Raw genomic sequence first — 19567 nt, forward strand, 5'->3', positions numbered from 1 at the left:
TTTTTTAGACGGGTCAGATATATATATATGGCTGTTCTGTGTTGGCGAGGGGCCGATGTAGACTTAAAATATAGGGGTAATATTTTCTATCGGTTCCATGGGAAGCCTTGTTTAAATTACCATGTACCACTCTACTACCAATACATTTTTGACATTCAGGATCGTGACCCCAAAATCACCCAGTATATATTAAAAGCCTAAGTACTTAATATTGTCCACAGCTTTCGCGTTGGGCCACTTCGTGCACACCGTCTTGCTGGTGGTGACGGTGCACTGGAGCCTCGTCGTCAGCAACGCCCAGTGCATCAACGTGTCCGAGTACGCCGCCGGCCTCTTGCAGTGCCTCTACTGCTTCCTGCAGTTATTCTTCATCTTTAACTACTCAAACTTAATCATCGTGAAACACATGGTGAGCCACAATCGATGGACTGATTAAGATATATCAGATGTCCCTTACATTTAAATTTAAATAAAATTACGGTTACAGACGGTTTGATGCTACCGGCTCTTAAGTCCAAACATAATCGATACAGCAGGAAACTATAAGATTTCCTCTACAATTATAATTTTAACATACATACATAATTATAGCGAACTTTATTATGATCATTAACCACAGATGGTTAGTGCAACCGGCCCTAAACGTGTAGGTAACTAGTCCCTTCTCTTGTGAATATATATAGGGCCCAGTTTCAATATTGAATAAATATTCAGCAATGTTCAATGTTTTCACTTCAAGCTTACCTTTAAAGTGAATTTTTGCTGTAAACGAATATTCCTAGAAATGAAATTCAGCTAGATATATTCCTCTTCCCCGAAAACCCCTATATTGTTTTACATCGAAATCGTTCGAGCAGCCTCTATTCTATTAGCTATGTACCTATATAGTGATAGAGCACTTCAGATGTTATTATGCAGGCCGTTGTAGTTTTTGTATACATCTTATAAATATACAACACCAAAATTTAGACATAGTTACAAAAAACAGTAACAATTATCATACTTATTATCGTATTGATCAAATAATAGATTAGCCTAGACGGGCTATCTAGCTAGAGTCGGACCAAGCTAACTCTGCATGGAATTTGCAAATTGTGGCTATGTCATCATTAATGTCAAATTTCTATGATCGTTTACAATGACACTCCTTCGTTTGGCTCTGTTCAAGTTTGTGTAAAGTGAGCTAAGATCATAGTGAGATAATCAGCTTAGTGGTTGTGGCGTGTCGTATACAGAAAACACAGACACACGCAATTTTTTTTTTTTGGTTTGACCTTGTCAATGACAAGTTGTCATATAACATTTTTTCCTCCATATGACCTCAGAAATGCGTAGTTAAAACCGACAGGATTATATGGGCCCACGGTGTATATCGGTGGCAAAAAGCGGAAACGTAGTACCCCCAAAATGCAAACTTGACACCAGAGCCAAAGATAATAATTAAATAAATAAATATTATAGGACATTATTACACGACCCGATTATTTGACGACCGGTCTGGCCTAGTGGGAAGTGACCCTGCCTATGAAGCCGATGGTCCCGGGTTCAAATCCTGGTAAGGGCATTTATTCGTGTGATGAGCATGGATATTTGTTCCTGAGTCATGGGTGTTTTCTATGTATTTAAGGATTTATATATAATTATATATTATATATATCGTTGCCTAAGTACCCTCAACACAAGCTTTATTGAGCTTACTGTGGGACTTAGTCAATTTGTGTAATAATGTCCTATAATATTTATTTATTTATTTATTACACAAATTGAAAAATCCCACGGTAAGCTCAATAAGGCTTGTATTGAGGGTACTTAGACAACGATATAATATTAACGACGACGACAACGATTAAATATTTATAAATACTTGAATATTACATAGCGGATATTTTTTCATACACCCATGGGGTAAGGGCATTTATTCGTGTGCTCATCATACGAATAAATGCCCTTACCAGGATTTGAACCCGGGACCATCGGCTTCATATGCAGGGTCACTACCCACTAGGCCAGACCGGTCGTCAAAACTTCTCGGTTTTTCGGAAAAAAGATGTACGATATAAAGACGGTAACCTACAGTGTACCTACCTCGCGCTGGGTTTAAATTTTCGTAAGGGTCGTTAATTTGTAAAATCATTAACGATTCAAATGTTGTAATCACCGTTTATAAATTATATATTTTGCGATAAATGCTGTAGGTGCAATCATTATTTTATTACTACATGTAAAAACGCTGTAGCCGCCACAGAACGCCATTTCATGAGCGCTATAACCACCATAGTCATAAAATTTTGCAAATTAGTTAAAAATTTGCGTTTACAACATTTCGATTTAGGAATGATAAAAAAATGCGTTTGTTTTGCTACGCTGTCCAGTTTTTTCTAAGCATCGTAGAGCAATGGGACCCAGACCATTCGACGCAGAAAAAATCGCTGATTTCGAATATGCAATAAAAATTGTTTTGGTCAGGTGGCGTTTCCGCTTTTTGCCATCGATATGTCATGCACTTAGTGTTAGATGTGCAAGTTGCAAAAAAACGAAAACGCATTTTCACATACATTATGTATGGCCCGTCACAAAACTGGCACCCAAAATTTGTATAATAAACTGAGGATACTTTTTTTTTATTCCAATCAATAGCCCTCGTGAATCTGAATCAAAATAACTCAAAAAGTATGTAAATGGTACACTATTTTTTATAAACCCATAAGAAATCTTTTTTTATTTATTTCATAAATACCTACTTATACAGTTTTGTTCTCCATTATGATTACAAGGATCATAACTGTAATAAAAACCGACTGTAATAAAAAAGAAACTAGGATTTTTTTGGAACTATTTAATACTAACACGATACAAACTCAGAATGCAAAAAAAACATTAACGTTTTGTTTATCGTTCATCACTGACACAAATATTAATCCAATGTATATGATATTTCAGAATATTCTACGTGTAGCATTCTTGCACGTGATGGCGGGAAATATTTGCCTGTGGTTTGCAGCAGTTTCCACTGAAACGAGACTTGCGTACAGAGCGTACGAAACCCTCCAAATGAAACAAATAAGTAAGTTACTCCACTACTACTACCATAGTTATCGTGTCCAATGATGGTCCCTATGACAGTTCCCTTAAGTGTCTTTTGGTTGGGTTTGATTTAAAAAAATGTTATTTCTTAAATGTTCCATTTCTAAATTAAATACTTTTTTTTTATACTACGTCGTTGGCAAACAAGCTTACGGCCCGCCTGATGGTAAGCAGTATCCGTAGCCTAGGTACGCCTGCAACTCCAGAGGAGTTACATGCGCGTTGCCGAACCTAACCCCCTCCCCCCCTCGTTGAGCTCTGGCAACCTTATAATTGGGTAAACTTCATTAAAAAATCTCTATAAACATATTACGTCACAGCTACTACATATATTCGACACGAGAGGTAATAAAATAGTCAGTTTCTTCGATTTTAAGGAGCATTTTTAATTATTGTACTATCTAACCTACGTGTTACGTACCTGTTTATTCGAGTATCCTTTTTTCTGTAACTTGCCGACCACTAGGTGGGCCCCCGAAACTACAGTCGTGAAGATACGACCAGGAGCAACACCAGTGTAGCGGCTTTGTTTATTTAATGTTGCATTTGCGGACCGGTCTGGCCTAGTCAAGTAGTCAGTTGTGACTCTGCCTATGAAGCCAATGGTCCTGGGTTCAAATCCCGGTAAGGGCATTTATTTGTGTGATGAGATGAGCATAAATATTTGTTCCTGAGTCATGGATGTTTTCTATGTATTTAAGCATATATCGTTGTCTGAGTACCCACAACACAAGCCTTCTTGAGCTTACCGTGGGTCTTAGTTAATTCGTGTTTAAATGTCCTATAATATTTATTTATTTATTATTTATTTATTTTACTTCTTTTTAGCTAATAATAATACAAACACTTCAGTACTCCCAGCTACAGCGGACTTCAACTGGCATGAGACTTGCAGACCAACTGCATCTGCTGCGAAAATCTTTGATGAATATTCAGCATATTTGTACCCTTTTACAGTGGAGTTCAATATTTTAGTAGGTAAAACATGAGAAAAAAAAATACAAATTTAACCTTCATTTTGCTCAGCTTGTCATTTGTAGGAAAATAACTCGCTCCATTTTTGCTAAAATTAAATGAATGGACATGTTTGGCTTATTTACACTTAAGCGAGATAATAGTTTATTTTGTTTCAGTTGGAATCTTTTTCATGGTCTGGAGGAATATAGGTAAATGCCGACATTCCCCAGAGGAAGTCCAAAATTTTCATCACTCGTTATACGCACAGTCGTGAGTACCTAGCAAAAATAAAAAATAATAATTGTACAAACGGCCTCTTAGACCCGGTGGTAGTGACCCTACCTACGAAGCAAGAGTTCCCGGCTCCCGGGTTTGAATCCTGGTAGGGGTTTTGATTAGTGTGTTCATCACTCAATTTTGTTCCTCAAGTTATGGATGTGTTCTATGTATTTAAGTAATTATCTATCATTTGTGTATATCGTCGTCTAATAACCACAACACAAGCCTTATTAAGCTCACTGTGGGCCTAGGTCGATTTGTTTTAAACTGTCCCATAATATTTATTTATTTACTACATATTTACTGATTTGTCTCAATTCCTACAAACGCCATAACGTTGTTAACCCGCTTAACGCCAAAAACCTTTGAATTCATTGTGAATTGTTGTACCCACATGGCGACAAGAACTTACGCTTATATATATGATATAACTGTTCTACGCTATGAAGGCTACTTTGATAGCGTACGCTATAAAAATATCGTACGCTATCAAAAAGCCTTCGTGTCTCAAGGTCAATTTGCTGGCTTGTAGGTACCATGAATTATGAATTGTGAAATGATGTACGCCGAAGTACTCTTCCACAACCTCGCCAGCGGCCGTATAACTTAATTATTATACCTTATATCTCATATTTTTTTCTATTACGTGGCTAGTGAATGTTTACTTCTAAATTTTAAAATACAAAACACCTGTATCATACAACATGCCTTAATAATTACGGCATTTTTTTACAGTAACGTGAGTGGGGAGGTAAACAGTCCTCACGCTCTGGAGATCCACATCAGCTGTCGCAGCGCATTTTGTGGACTCTTCTCTAGCCTTTTCACGATCGTCCTACTCATCGTTGCTATTATACTTAGCTTCGTGCTCGGCAATATAAGAAACGAGTAAGTGTTAGTTACATTAAAATGGTAAAAGTGCTTGTTGGGAGAGTTAAAATCGATGTCAGTTAAACTCAAAGGATTCGCGGATTAAATTGACAGATAAAATGATAACCAGCGGCTGTAGCACGGCCGCATTTTTATCACCTGCACGTTCTAACAAGTATGTAATTGCGAAAGTGACAGGCCTAGTGACAAGTGATAAAAAGCGGCCAAGTGCGAGTCGGAGTCGCGCATGAAGGGTTCCGTACCATTTAAGACGTATTAAAAAAAAATCTACTTACTAGATCTTGTTCAACATTTTACCACTTTGGACACACATTTTACCACTTTGGAAGTGTCTCTCGCGCAAACTATTCAGTTTAGAAAAAAATGATATTAGGAACCTAAATATCAATTTTGAAGACCTATCCATAGATACCCCACACGTATGAGTTTGATGATTTTTTTTTTTTTAATTTTAAGACGTATTAAAAAAAAAACTACTTACTAGATCTCGTTCGAACCAATTTTCGGTGGAAGTTTGCATGGCAATGTATATCATATATTTTTTTTTTGATTTTTCATTCTGTTATTTTAGAAGTTACGGGGGGGGGACACTTTTTACCACTTTGGAAGTGTCTCTAACTATTCAGTTTAGAAAAAAATGATATTAGAAACCTCAATATCATTTTTAAAGACCTATCCATAGATACCCCACACGTATGGGTTTGATGAAAAATGATTTTTTGAGTTTCAGTTCTAAGTATGGGGAACCCCCAAAATTTATTGTTTTCTTTCTATTTTTGAGTAAACATCATAATGCGGTTCATAGAATACATCTACTTACCAAGTTTGAACAGTATAGCTTTTATAGTTTCGGAAAAAAGTGGCTGTGACAGAATCAGACAGACAGACGGACATGACGAATCTATAAGGGTTCCGTTTTTTGCCATTTGGCTACGGAACCCTAAAAATGCAACGATGCTGCCACCGCATGACAGGAATAACAATAGTCACGTGTACATGTCGATAAAGTTAGTTTGGAACTTCGTAAAAAGGCATTTGTGTGATATTTAGCATTTTAGAAAATTCATTAAGGGTGAAAAATGGGGTTAAAGTTTGTATCGGGAGCGATTTTTTTAGGGGTTTTCATGGCATTCTTTTGGGTTACTTTATAAGGAATATATACCCTCATCTGCTATTTATTTATGATAAGAAAATGATTAATCGATTTGTATCTAAAATCTAGTCAACCATGAACTGGACCAACTTTTTGATAAGGAACCTATCACAGTTAGATTATATATATATATTAAGCTTTCATTTACTATAATATACAATAAATAAATAATAATCAAAATCTGTCCATATGCAATTTTACTAGGCAATCTATTTGCAATGTTTCAATGTGAATATTATCTATCATTTATTTATTCTCAAAAATAAATAATAGATTAGGGTATATATTCCTTATAATCTTAGACCACACGTAAACAGCGCTGAAATACATCTCATAACTTCGTTATTGATTTTAGTTTTTAGGTATGCATTTAACATCAAAGAAGTAAGCATTCGGATATTTATCGAGTACTAAAGTGCTGTATATTTATGAAAGAAGTTGAGTGAGTAGCATGATTTTTACTCACTACTTATATTTTCTCCTAAACGCATCGCATGCGGTTTTCAATCAGAAAATATCAGATTTAGAACTTCATACTAACTACTGCGCAGCGCCATCGAAACTTTAAAAAACCGGCCAAGTGCGAGTCGGACTCGCGCACGTAGGATTTCGTACTATTATATAACATGGCAAAAAAAATCATGTTTGTAGTAGTTTATTCAACTTTTTAATATTTATTGTGATAGTGGCAACAGAAACACATCATCTGTGAAAATTTCAACTGTCTAACTATAACGGTTCATGAGATACAGCCTGGTGACAGACGGACGGACGGATGGACGGACGGACAGCGGAGTCTCAGTAATAGGTTCCCGTTTGACCCTTTGGGTACGGAACCCTAAAAATGGTTCGGTACCCAAAGGATAAAACGGGACCCTATTACTAAGACTCCACTGTCCGTCCGTCCGTCTGTCACCAGGCTGTATCTCATGAACTGTGATAGTTAGCCAGTTGAAATTTCTACAGATTATGTATTTCTGTTGCCGCTATAACAACAAATACTAAAAACAGAATAAAATTAATATTCCAATATCGAGGTTCTCATCCAATCACCGAAGTTAAGCAACGTCGGGCGGGGTCAGTACTTGGATGGGTGACCGTTTTAATAGGCCGATTTTATTTAGGTTTCTATAATATATATACTTACGCGGTGTTTTTTTTAAGCTCCTTTAATTTTGAGGTTGCATTACAGACCTTTAATTAAGATACTTTTTCAAAGACACCGGTATTCTAATTAACTCTATTTCGGAGATAATCAAAAATGTATTTTTATCTAATAACTTACTTGCCTCAGGTCTTGTTTATAGTATAGTCAAGTTAAGAAAAAGTATGGAAGTAAGTCGTGTAGTCGTGCTTTTTTTGGATTTGTTAGATGGCGCAACTAGATTGATTCCCCCGAGTTGCACCGTTTCTTTTATGTACGGAAGACCGTTAAATTTTAGGTATAAACTATAAAGTGCCGTAATTTTGGAGTAAATTAAAAGCTATTAGGTTCAAGCTAAGTAGTGTATAGAGAACACCTTGGTGCATAGTATATCTTAATTAAAAAGATGTGCAATGTATGATACCCTAAAAATAATTTTTTTTTCGATTGCGGCTCGAGGATAAGTCAGTCGGTTGGTGCAATCTCAAGTTAAGCTTTTTAAAGCATTATAAACATTCAGTTAACTTTGCACGCCTGGGCAAATTATGGAACATGTATTTTTAATTATTTTGTACATTGTGCTTCGGGGGAAATTAAGAGAGACGTGAAAATTTTAAAAAAGGTACTTATCTAAAGACACTACATTTGCACTAAATAAAAAATAGATTTTTTTCACCGGAAGTTTGTCAAAAAGTAAATAGAATTAATCGCAACGAACTGCAAGCGAAGGTGGTTGGCAGCACGTGGCGCGGGGCGTGCGGGGCGGGGAGATAGCGCAGCGCGCAGCTAGGGTTTGCAATATCCGACAATTTTTCGGATCCGGATACATAGAAATAGGATATCAAGAACGACTGTCAAACTTCAAAAGTGCGACCAAAAATGAAATGCAAGTTTGTGCGTAAATTGTCTATATGAGATCAAAAATAGTGATGTCATGTTACAACATATTAATAATCTATCGGTGTTTGACTGCTTTATCGACTACTTATTCAAATGTGTGTTGATTGTATAAAAAAATGTTATACGAGTAGGTATGAAGTCGCTTCCCTTATGGTCATATAGGGCCCAAAAGGTGCCTATGAAACCAGCATCATATTTTAGTATGTTATTAAGCATGTTATTCTGACTAAAAAACCATCGGGAGACAGTTTCTAACGTGATTAAGTCACCAGTTATGACGTCATCAAAATGGCCGGTGCCGTGTTCAGAATATTGCGTATACCACAGCAAGTATATCACATGTAAGCTTGTGTGGGGTGTCATAAAAAGCAAAATTAAATGCGCTACAATATCGTTTATACATTTGACCTTGTAAATACCATAGTTTGCGAGAAATTTTAAGTTTTATTTAAATATTCCCGAAAAAAATCCGTTTTTTGTTTTCATCAACTTTACTAGTAACTTTACAGGAAGACATTGTGTCAAGATATGAATGCTATATTAATAAGCTATAAAATTCCATTAAAATTTTGAAAATCGGTTTATAAACAAGCAAATTACACTATTTTTGTTCCATACCGGATGACACCACCAAGAGTCGGATCGCTGTTTCAATACAATTTGCATGGCAAATGATGTTTAAGTAAAGGTAACTTGCTGAACGATATTTATAGTTAAGTAATATTTTCGATAAAAGTATTATTATCAAAATTAAGAATACTGAGATCGTTTTATTGTAATTTACTCCGGATCTAGCTAATTAAAGTTACACACTAATTAAACAAAAATATTTATTTTTTTACGTATTTTTTTGTCCCAGAGCATGCACCTTCGCATGCGCAAAGCATAGTGTATTTAAATCCCTGTACAGCGTTCTTTGCACTTGCAAGACAATAGCTCCTTGCAGAGGTGTACCCTGGTCCATCATTTTTCTTTCGCCAAGCCTAGCCAAGTTAAATTGGTCCCAATGTGGGTCTGTTAAGCCCTTTTTATATGCTGTAGGAGAGCATCCTGTTGAAGGAATATACTCGATCGCTCTGGTTTTTCCTAAACAAGATCCTCCTCGCAGTATTTACATTACCTATTTGTGTCCCTACTGGGAAGTTATATGTAGGGTTTGCAATTAGAATATTGTGATATTCTAATTATTCGAATATCCACCAAAATAAATATCCGAATAAACTGATTTAGATAACACAGAAATAACGTTTTTAACTATGTTTTAATACAATGATATCACCCCAACTAATTTTAAATGATTACTTGATTACTATAATAGCTAACATAATGTTATCTCTAAAACCGTACTTAATAAGGAGGGTTTATATCTGGATTAGCTGGTGCATAGTTGGAAATACATCCAATGCCTCACGTCGTGTTCATTCGTCATGAAATACTAACTATGAAAGCAATACTTACTTACTTCACTGGATCAGTGACCCAAAAAGAATCTTGGCCTTTGATACAAGAACAAAGTCACTCTGCTCTATTCTGCACCACTCCACGCTAGTTGGATACTCCGAGGGCATTTTAGGGCTACATCGCTCCTGCGTTATATCTTTTCACAGCCCGATTCTCTCCCGTCCACTCCAAGTGACCAAGCCTGCGAAGTTGTGCGGCTATAATCTCGCTAATTATATTGGGTGCCGCAACTAGCTACTCTAGCTCCCTATTTTTCCTACGCTTTCATCTTCTCTATCTTCATCTCTGATAGGTCCCAGAATATTCCGCCAGAATTTCGTCTTCTTCACTAAGAACTTGTTCTTTTTTTTTCTGATTCAGAGTCCAAGTGTAATACTTACCGATGTCATTCATCAAAATCGAATTATTGTCTTATAGACTTGAATCATGGACAGTCTACTGATCAGCTTGGACACTAGAATTCGGCGAAGCGCTGCTGAGCATCTTAGGGCATTTTCGATTCGAACATCTATCTCCTCTTCCCGATTACTTTAGGTAGGTCTTTTCTTTTCGATCTGCGGTGGCAGCATGGTTCTATTTTTATCACTTGTCACTATGCCCTTCATGACAAATGATAAAGAGCCGACCATCTTAGCCCTATTCATTTGGAGATATTCTAGTGGTTGATTATCAGACCAATTTTCTCTCCTTCCTACTCTACTATCCTAGCCTTGGCCTTCAGGTTGCTTTTGTTTTGAGCCTATAGCCCCAAGTCATCAGGATATCCAATGATCTAATGTTTGCATTAAGCAACATTCGCATTCATTGTATAAAGTTACTGCGTGACACCTGTATGTACCTATCAAAATTGATGTGCTGTTAGTATTTGAATTGATTAAATATATGAAAATACTATATTTAAATGACAAAATGGTATGAAATTATTCATAAATTTCATTAGAAAATTGTTCCGGTTATAGGTCAATAACCATATTTAACGGATCCGTAATATCCGGATCTTATGACCCGATATCCGGATATTTCGGATATCCGGATCTCAAACCCTACGCGCAGCGATTGTTCCGAGACAGTTTGTTTGACACTTTTGACGGGCAATGAGCACAAATCTTTCTTTTGGCATTAAAACGGAACTATTGTTTTAAACAATCATTGAGTGAACTAAGTAGTCTAAAGTTTTCGTAAGTATATGAAAAAACGCGATTTTTCGAATTTAACAAACATTGAGCGTATCTGTATTTAATTTGTTGACTGTCTGTCTGCATACTCAGAAACCCTACTATTTTTGCAGTACATGCCACTACTCGTGCCTCAAGAGCCGTGCTTCGTCGGTGCATCTACGCGCGTTCCTTCTCTTGCCACTAATCACGCGCTTGTCGCTTCTGTGTACTTATTGGTCTACGTTTTTGGTACTTGATTACAAAACTGCATGTTCCGTATAAAAATGCCAATTTTTTATGGAGTGCGAATGTAAACAAAATCAAATGAATATGATTGCATCAATTTCCAATAGTATTAAAATTTCCCCCGAAGTACAACGACAGTAAAACATGAAAAACTACTTTCCGGGTGTCGCACCATGGTGCGAATTTGACATTGGATTTAGATATTTTTTCTAATTATTTACTCAATTTGCACCGAGTACATTACTTTCCCCAGACCCGCAATGGCCAAAATAGATTTTTTTTAATGTTGTATTTTTTTTTACCTGTTCCGTAGCTTAAATTAACATAAATAACACGTGCGAATTTAGATATAAGTGTTGTAAAACGTACGCCAAATTACACCGAGTACACCTTTTTTCTCTTCTTAGTTATAACCATTACATTATTTTCAGCCGATTTCACCCCTTTCCGGGGGGGTGAATTTAGTAACGATTGTATAAAGTTCGATTTTTAGCCCATACAAAACAATCCGTAGTGATTTTATTAGTCCTTAGAATTAGTTCCTGACTTTAGTGAAATTTGAGTTAATTTGACCGTACTATTTACTGATTCATTTGCTACTAAAGTATCTCGGACGATCGATGTTCGGCATGATATTTATATGTCAAAGTTGTTAACTATTTGGTTAAGTTAAAGAGCATGCCCATGTGACAAAAAAGCTATAAGTGTATGCAGCATTTAATTAATTTTCACGAAAAACAAAAAAAAAATTCAACAAAAAACGAAAATTAACTACCTATGCCATTCAGTTTCCTTAAATGCACTAAGCCATACCCCGAAGTTAATGAATTGTATGTACATACCTTTATTTTTCTTTTCAGAGACTTTCAATACATCAGCCAATATTTTTGTGACATTGTGAAACTAACACTTCACATAACTATGTTGGTAACCAGCGGAATAGTTTTCTACAAGACGCAATCCCTAGACATCAACAAGCATCCAGTCCCGTGGCTAGACGACGTCTTGTTATACATATGCGTGCCGGCGTTTTTCATAGAATCAATGCTGACCGTCATTCCCGCTATCACGACTTTAAGCATAGTAAAATTCTTAGATACAATCATGATGGTGAGTAATCGCAGACGATTAAAAATAAAGGTTGTAAACATGTTGTAAAAGTATAATTGTTTTTCGCACTATGATCAGAGTCACTAGGTAACGTAGGTAAGAAATTTATAATTGTATGTCTGTTTGTCTGTTCATATAACATACATATTATTTAGCCTTTATGGTAGTGGTGCTGGTGAATGGTGAAAGTTGTCTTTTAAACTATGTAAAACAATAACAAGTATATATGTATTTGTAAAACCATATTGGAGGCTAGCACTGTTTGCAGAGAGGTACCTACTTTTTAGGTACTCATACTATTTATGCGCTACTATTGATACTGGCATTGCAGACATTAGTTGAGATATATAATAAAAGATACGAAGAAGAACGGTGTAGGTACTAACACCTGTACACTACTTACATACAATCATGAATCATCTTCTTTTTTCCGTGCCTCTTCCCATTATTTGGGGTCGGCTCTCCTCGGTCTCAAGCGCCAGGTCGGTCGATCCTGGGTTGTCTCTTTATTCAACTGGGTCGGTTCAAACCCTATACGGTAGACCACCATGTAGCAGGCGGGCGACTTCTGCCTTTCTTATTGTCCGGTAGTGCAAGGGCTTTCCTCACGACATGGTCTTCGTGATATGCCCGTACCATCTCGTACGGGATTCTTGAATCTTTTCGGTGATGGGGCGACCTTGTAGCTTGCTCTGATGTATTCGTTACGCACTTTATGGACTTTATCGAGTTTCGTCACACCTAGCGATGGGCAATTTCTGAAAATATTTACATGTTTTCTTAACGGTGACATGATATTTCACCTGTTGAAAATTACAAAAGTAACAGGAAATGTTTTTGATAATAATGTAACCGAATATGTTTCACTTAAATTTCATTTTACCTTTCCGCTACTTCTGCCGTCAGTAGGACGGACTGTGATCGAAAAATTCGATATTATATCACAGTAGCCGTGTGGCTAAGGGTTAATCATACCCGGTTGTTATACGATGGACGGAATTTCAAGACCACGTCACGCTTCGTCCTTTTTCTTTTTTTTTAACATAATTATCCGCTCTTTGTTTTGCTTTGTATGGGTATATTAAACATGATATTTCATTTTAATCTCTCATATATAACATTTAATTTTACCCTCTCTTTTTCGTTATCCTAATAAATCATAATATTCGTAATGTTTTTATTGAGCATTATAGACTCCGCTTGATGCTTCATTCTATTTGGTATGCTGTTAATTCCGATGTAAAAAAATAATTGTGGACAGTGAACTTTTGAGACAATAAAGCAGGCAGAACTTTTACAAATTCTATACCTATTGATGGTTGTAATAAGGTTCACTTTGGTAAATTGTGGTTTTTGCATTTAACTAAATCAGAAAGACGTGTGATCTTGTACGAGTTTATTAAGCGACTGGTAGGACATATAAAATAGAAAGAGAAGGCGGGAATATACTTAAACAGGCATGCATAAGGTTCAAATTTAACACAAAATACCGCCCACCAAAAGGACACTTACGTCCTTTTCATAACCTTACAATAGTGCAATTTAAATTGAATCAAATTGACATTACAAAGTTTCAGTATCAACGGGCAACGCACATAGTTTAGTTACAGACCGTTTCACTATAGCACTACCAGATTTCACACTATACACTCTAGTAAAACCGTCTTCAGCAGGGTGTTTGTCCATAATGCGGCCCAGTGACCATTTGCCTGGAGGTAAGTTATCAGTTTTAATAAGCACTATATCTCCTATTTTAAACTCCTTCTCTTTTTTAAGCCATTTAGGTCTTTGTTGCAGTCTGGATAGGTACTCATCTTGCCATCGACGCCAAAAATCTGCCAGCAGTTTCTGAGTAAGTTGCCAGCGTGACAAGATATGTATTTTGCATTCTTTATAATCTGCTGCTGGAACAACTATAGGGGCTTCACCTATTAAGAAATGTCCTGGGGTGAGTATTTCAGCGTTTTGAGGGTCTGAGTTATCGAGAGGACACAGGGGCCGAGAATTCAAACAGGCCTCGATCTCGTAAAGTACGGTCGTCATCTCTTCGAACGTCAGGTTTGTTGTCAGAACTCTCTTTAGATGGTGTTTTATGGACTTGACGCCAGCTTCCCAAAGACCACCGAAGTTAGGGCTATAAGCTGGAATGAAGTGCCATTGTGTGCCTTCGATTGCAAGTGTCTCTGCTATTGGTCCGGTAAATTTCAATTTAGCTTCATTCCAGGCTTCTACAAGTTCTTTGTTAGCACCTACAAAGTTTCTACCCTGGTCGCTCCACATGTGAGTACATTTTCCTCTTCTAGCGACGAAGCGTTTGAATGCTGCTATGAACGCTTCTGAAGTAAGGTCTCCAACTAGTTCAATGTGAATTGCTTTGACGGCCATACAAATAAAAATAGCAATGTATGCCTTCACAGTTTTTCCTCCTCTGCCTTTAGACGTCAATATCTGGTATGGCCCTGCAAAGTCTACTCCACTGTGTAGAAATGACCTCGAAGGAGTGACTCTCGTCTCCGGTAAATCTCCCATGAATTGAGGTTTCGACGTAGCATTTTGTTTTGCACAAGTAAGGCATTTCTGTATGTGTCTCTTGACTAAGGACTTTGCTCGTAATATCCAGTATTTAGAACGTAAGTAGCATAGCATTTCAGCCATAGTGCCATGAAGCGTTCTCGTATGTGCATCAGCAATTATTAGTGGTACTAACGAGTTCTTGTTTCCCAGAATGATTGGATGCTTTCTGTTCTCATCTATATTTGCATATCTGAGGCGACCGCCCACCCTGAGGAATTTGTTTTCATCTACGTATGGGGCGAGGGATCGTAAGCAGCTCTTTCTTTTGACTTGTTTATTTGATATCAACCGTTCTATTTCTTCTTGATATTCTTCTTGCTGTGCCATTTTTATGCAAATATTCATGGCGTTTTGTAATTCCATTGTAGTTATATCTTTGTCAATGCCATCTGGATTTTTCTTGTAGTTTAGGAATCTTCGGCAATAGACAATACTTTTAAGTAGTTCAGTTAGTTTATCAAAATCTCCAAATTGTGTAGTCAATGCCTTTTCTTGTTTTTCCAGGTCCTCAATATTCAGGTAAGTTTGAATTTTTTGTACTTTTATTTCTTCATCTGTTGTAAAATCCTCTTGTTTACTAATATTTATTTCTTTTTCAGATAACCAGCTCGGGCCGTGCCACCACAGATCATAGTTCTTAAGTGTGGACAGTTTCATTCCTCTTGAAGCGATATCTGCAGGGTTATCTTTAGATTGCACATGATACCAGTGTTTGTTGTTTAAGTTCTCAACAATTTCTACGACGCGGTTGGCTACAAACGGTTTCCATCTATTGGGTTCTCCACAAAGCCAAGCGATCACTATCGAAGAGTCGGTCCATGCGAACATGCTTGTAGTTGGTATTCTCATCGCCGATCCAATCTGTTTCATTAGTTTAGACAGGAGTAAGGCGCCACATAATTCTAATCTCGGGAGAGAGATCGTTTTCAAGGGAGCTATTCTCGTTCGTGCAGCGATGATTTTTGTTGTTACTTTGTTTTCACTCTCAACTCTTATGTATACGACAGCTGCGTAAGCACGCATAGATGCGTCGCTAAATCCGTGTATCTGTATCTTTTCTTCTTCCGTTTCTGTTGTGCCAAGCCATCTATTCATTTTTATATCTTTGACATTTTCAAAATCATCTCTTATCTGTTTCCATTCTTCTTCGAGTTCAGGGCTGACAGATTCATCCCAAGACACCTTTTCAAGCCATAACCTTTGCATCAGCATCTTCGCCATAACAGTGCTTGGTGCGATCCAGCCTAGTGGATCAAATAGCTTTTGTACATCTGATAATATCCCACGTTTAGTTATAATCTTTGACATTGGCGGCAGTGATAAGTTATATTGAAATTTATCTGCACCAAGGTTCCATGCAATTCCAAGTGCTTTTATAGTTCCATCAAGGTTCAGTTCTACCTGTGCATTAGCTGATCTCTTATCTTCATCAATAGATTTCATAAATTCAATGTTATTAGAACACCATTTCATGAGTTGGAATCCGCCTTGTTTTAGGATGCGCGTTACTTCATTAGCTATTGCAATAGCTTCATCAGCGGTTGCTGCCCCTGACAGCAAGTCGTCCATATAAAAGTCTTCTTTTATTGTTTTGATTGCCACTTTGCTTTGGTTGTTGGTTACACGTTTACTGAGTTGTTTTTCTTCTTCATCGATAGCAATCTTTTGAAGTGTCTTGACCGCTAAGTATGGAGCTGGAGCGGTACCGAAAGTGACTCGGAGCATACGATATTCCTTCAACTCTTCAGACTCGTCTTGTCGCCAAAGAATGCGTTGGTAATTTGCGTCCTCTTTTGTTACCAATATTTGGCGGTACATCTTCTGAACGTCTGCCACGAAGCCAACTCGTTTCAGTCTCCATCTCATTAAAAGATTTCTCAAGTCATCTTGTAGTTGTGAGCCTATCATGAGTTCATCATTTAGTGAGACGTTGTTGGATCCTTTGCATGAAGCGTCAAAAACAAGACGCGTGCGTGTAGTTTCTTTATCGTCGCGAATTACAGCGTGATATGGCAAGTACACCGATTTATCTTCCTTTTCCTTTTCAGGTACTTCTTCTAGATGTCCTTCTTCCAGGTAATCATTAATACCCTTTATGAATTCTGTTTTGAGGTTCGGCGAACGCTTAAACTTTCTTTCCAATTGCATGAATCTCTTTGTAGCTATCTCTTTTGTATTTCCATCAAGTACTCTTGGATTCTCAGTCTTAAATGGCAGCTTCACAATGTATCTTCCTTCTTGGTTTCGAGTGACTGTTTTTTCATAGATTTCTTCACATAGTTGTTCTTCCTTGGTGTATTTTCTCTTAGTGTCTGTTTCTATTTCCCATAGAGATTTCAGTGTGTCTTCTATATCGACCTGATGGTGCATGACGATGTAAGAATCTTCTTGTGATGTGTTATCACTCTCTCCAAAAATAATCCAGCCCAGGTTAGTTCTTTGTGCGCATGGTGTACCTGGTGGACCTTTGACTAGTTCTGCTTGCAGTATTCTAGCGTATACTCGGACCCCTAGCAAGAGATCTATGGGTCCCGAGTTGTTGTAATTAGGATCTGCTAGCTGTAATCCTTGTAAATGAGGCCATGGTTGTTGAACAATATGCTTCTTGGGCAGGGACTGAAAAGGTACCCTTAAAAACGGTTTTGACCGGTCTTTTTAAAGGGTACCCGACCGTTAAACTAGCATTTCGGTACCGATATCAACGCTTTGGGTATCCAAATAAGCTTCCGTCCAAACGGTACCGTTAAATAAAAGTACCTTTAAAACAATTTTGAAACGGTACCCGACCGTTGAAATAGCATTACGGAAGCGGTATCAATACTTTAGGTATCCAAACAAGCTTCCGTCCAAACGGTACCCTTAGACTTTAAAACAATTTTGAAAGGGTACCCGACCGTTAAAATAGCATTCCGGAAGCGATATCAATACTTTGGGTACCCAAACAAGCTTCCGTCCAAACGGTACCCTTAAGTAAAAGTATCTTGCCACGCGATCGGATACCCCCATACAAACCGGTCACTCAATTTGAATGATCGCCCGCCATCTTGGATTTGGGCATTTAAGCTCAGATTAAGATGAAAATCGATATCTGAGGATCCCAGAGGATCTTTATTATGATTCTGAGGTCAAATTTTTAGAAAACGCACGCCATTTTTGATTTCGGCATTTAAGCTCAGATTCAGATGTAAATCGATATCTGAGGATCCCAGAGGACCTTTATTGTGAATCTAAGGTAAAATTTTTAGAAAACGCACGCCATTTTTGATTTTGGCATTTAAGCTCAGATTGAGATGAAAATCGATATCTGAGGATCCCAGAGGACCTTTATTATGATTCTGAGGTCGAATTGGTAGAAAACGCACGCCATTTTTGATTTCGGCATTTAAGCTCAGAATGAGATGAAAATCGATATCTGAGGATCCCAGAGGACCTTTATTATGATTCTGAGGTCAAATTTGTAGAAAACGCACGCCATTTTTGATTTCGGCATTTAAGCTCAGATTGAGATGAAAATCGATATCTGAGGATCCCAGAGGACCTTTATTATGATTCCGAGGTAAAATTTTTAGAAAACGCACGCCATTTTAAATTTCGGCATTTAAGCTCAGATTAAGATGAAAATCGATATCTGAGGATCCCAGAGGATCTTTATTATGATTCTGAGGTAAAATTTTTAGAAAACGCACGCCATTTTTGATTTCGGCATTTAAGCTCAGATTCAGATGTAAATCGATATCTGAGGAACCCAGAGGACCTTTATTGTGAATCTAAGGTAAAATTTTTAGAAAACGCACGCCATTTTTGATTTTGGCATTTAAGCTCAGATTGAGATGAAAATCGATATCTGAGGATCCCAGAGGACCTTTATTATGATTCCGAGGTAAAATTTTTAGAAAACGCACGCCATTTTAAATTTCGGCATTTAAGCTCAGATTAAGATGAAAATCGATATCTGAGGATCCCAGAGGACCTTTATTATGATTCTGAGGTCAAATTTGTAGAAAACGCACGCCATTTTTGATTTCGGCATTTAAGCTCAGGTTGAGATGAAAATCGATATCTGAGGATCCCAGAGGACCTTTATTATGATTCCGAGGTCAAATTTTTAGAAAACGCACGCCATTTTAAATTTCGGCATTTAAGCTCAGATTAAGATGAAAATCGATATCTGTGGATCCCAGAGGACTTTTATTGTGAATCTGAGGTCAAATTTGTAGAAAACGCACGCCATTTTTGATTTCGGCATTTAAGCTCAGATTGATATGAAAATCGATATCTGAGGATCCCAGAGGACCTTTATTATGATTCTGAGGTCAAATTTGTAGAAAACGCACGCCATTTTTGATTTCGGCATTTAAGCTCAGATTGAGATGTAAATCGATATCTGTGGATCCCAGAGGACCTTTATTGTGAATCTGAGGTCAAATTTTTAGAAAACGCACGCCATTTTTTATTTCGGCATTTATGCTCAGATTCAGATGTAAATCGATATCTGTAGATCCCAGAGGACTTTTATTGTGAATCTGAGGTCAAATTTTTAGGAAACGCACGCCATTTTTGATTTCGGCATTTAAGCTCAGATTGAGATGAAAATCGATATCTGAGGATCCC

General features: G+C 37.3%; 1 protein-coding gene across 1 annotated transcript in view; it reads left to right on the plus strand.

Annotated features, from left to right (window-relative positions):
* Positions 1–2072: 2072 nt before the first annotated feature.
* Positions 2073–19567, plus strand: part of LOC133517473 (proton channel OTOP2-like) — a 30797-nt gene continuing 13302 nt past the window's right edge. Inside the window, exons 1-5 of the mRNA XM_061850804.1 lie at positions 2073–3064; positions 3913–4062; positions 4218–4311; positions 5056–5208; positions 12133–12382. Of these exons, the coding sequence (XP_061706788.1) occupies positions 2764–3064; positions 3913–4062; positions 4218–4311; positions 5056–5208; positions 12133–12382 (948 nt within the window). The 5' untranslated portion in view covers positions 2073–2763. The remainder of the gene's footprint in view (positions 3065–3912; positions 4063–4217; positions 4312–5055; positions 5209–12132; positions 12383–19567) is intronic.

The sequence above is a fragment of the Cydia pomonella genome, chromosome 4 (assembly GCF_033807575.1).
Source record: "Cydia pomonella isolate Wapato2018A chromosome 4, ilCydPomo1, whole genome shotgun sequence".
Lineage (NCBI taxonomy): Eukaryota > Metazoa > Arthropoda > Insecta > Lepidoptera > Tortricidae > Cydia > Cydia pomonella.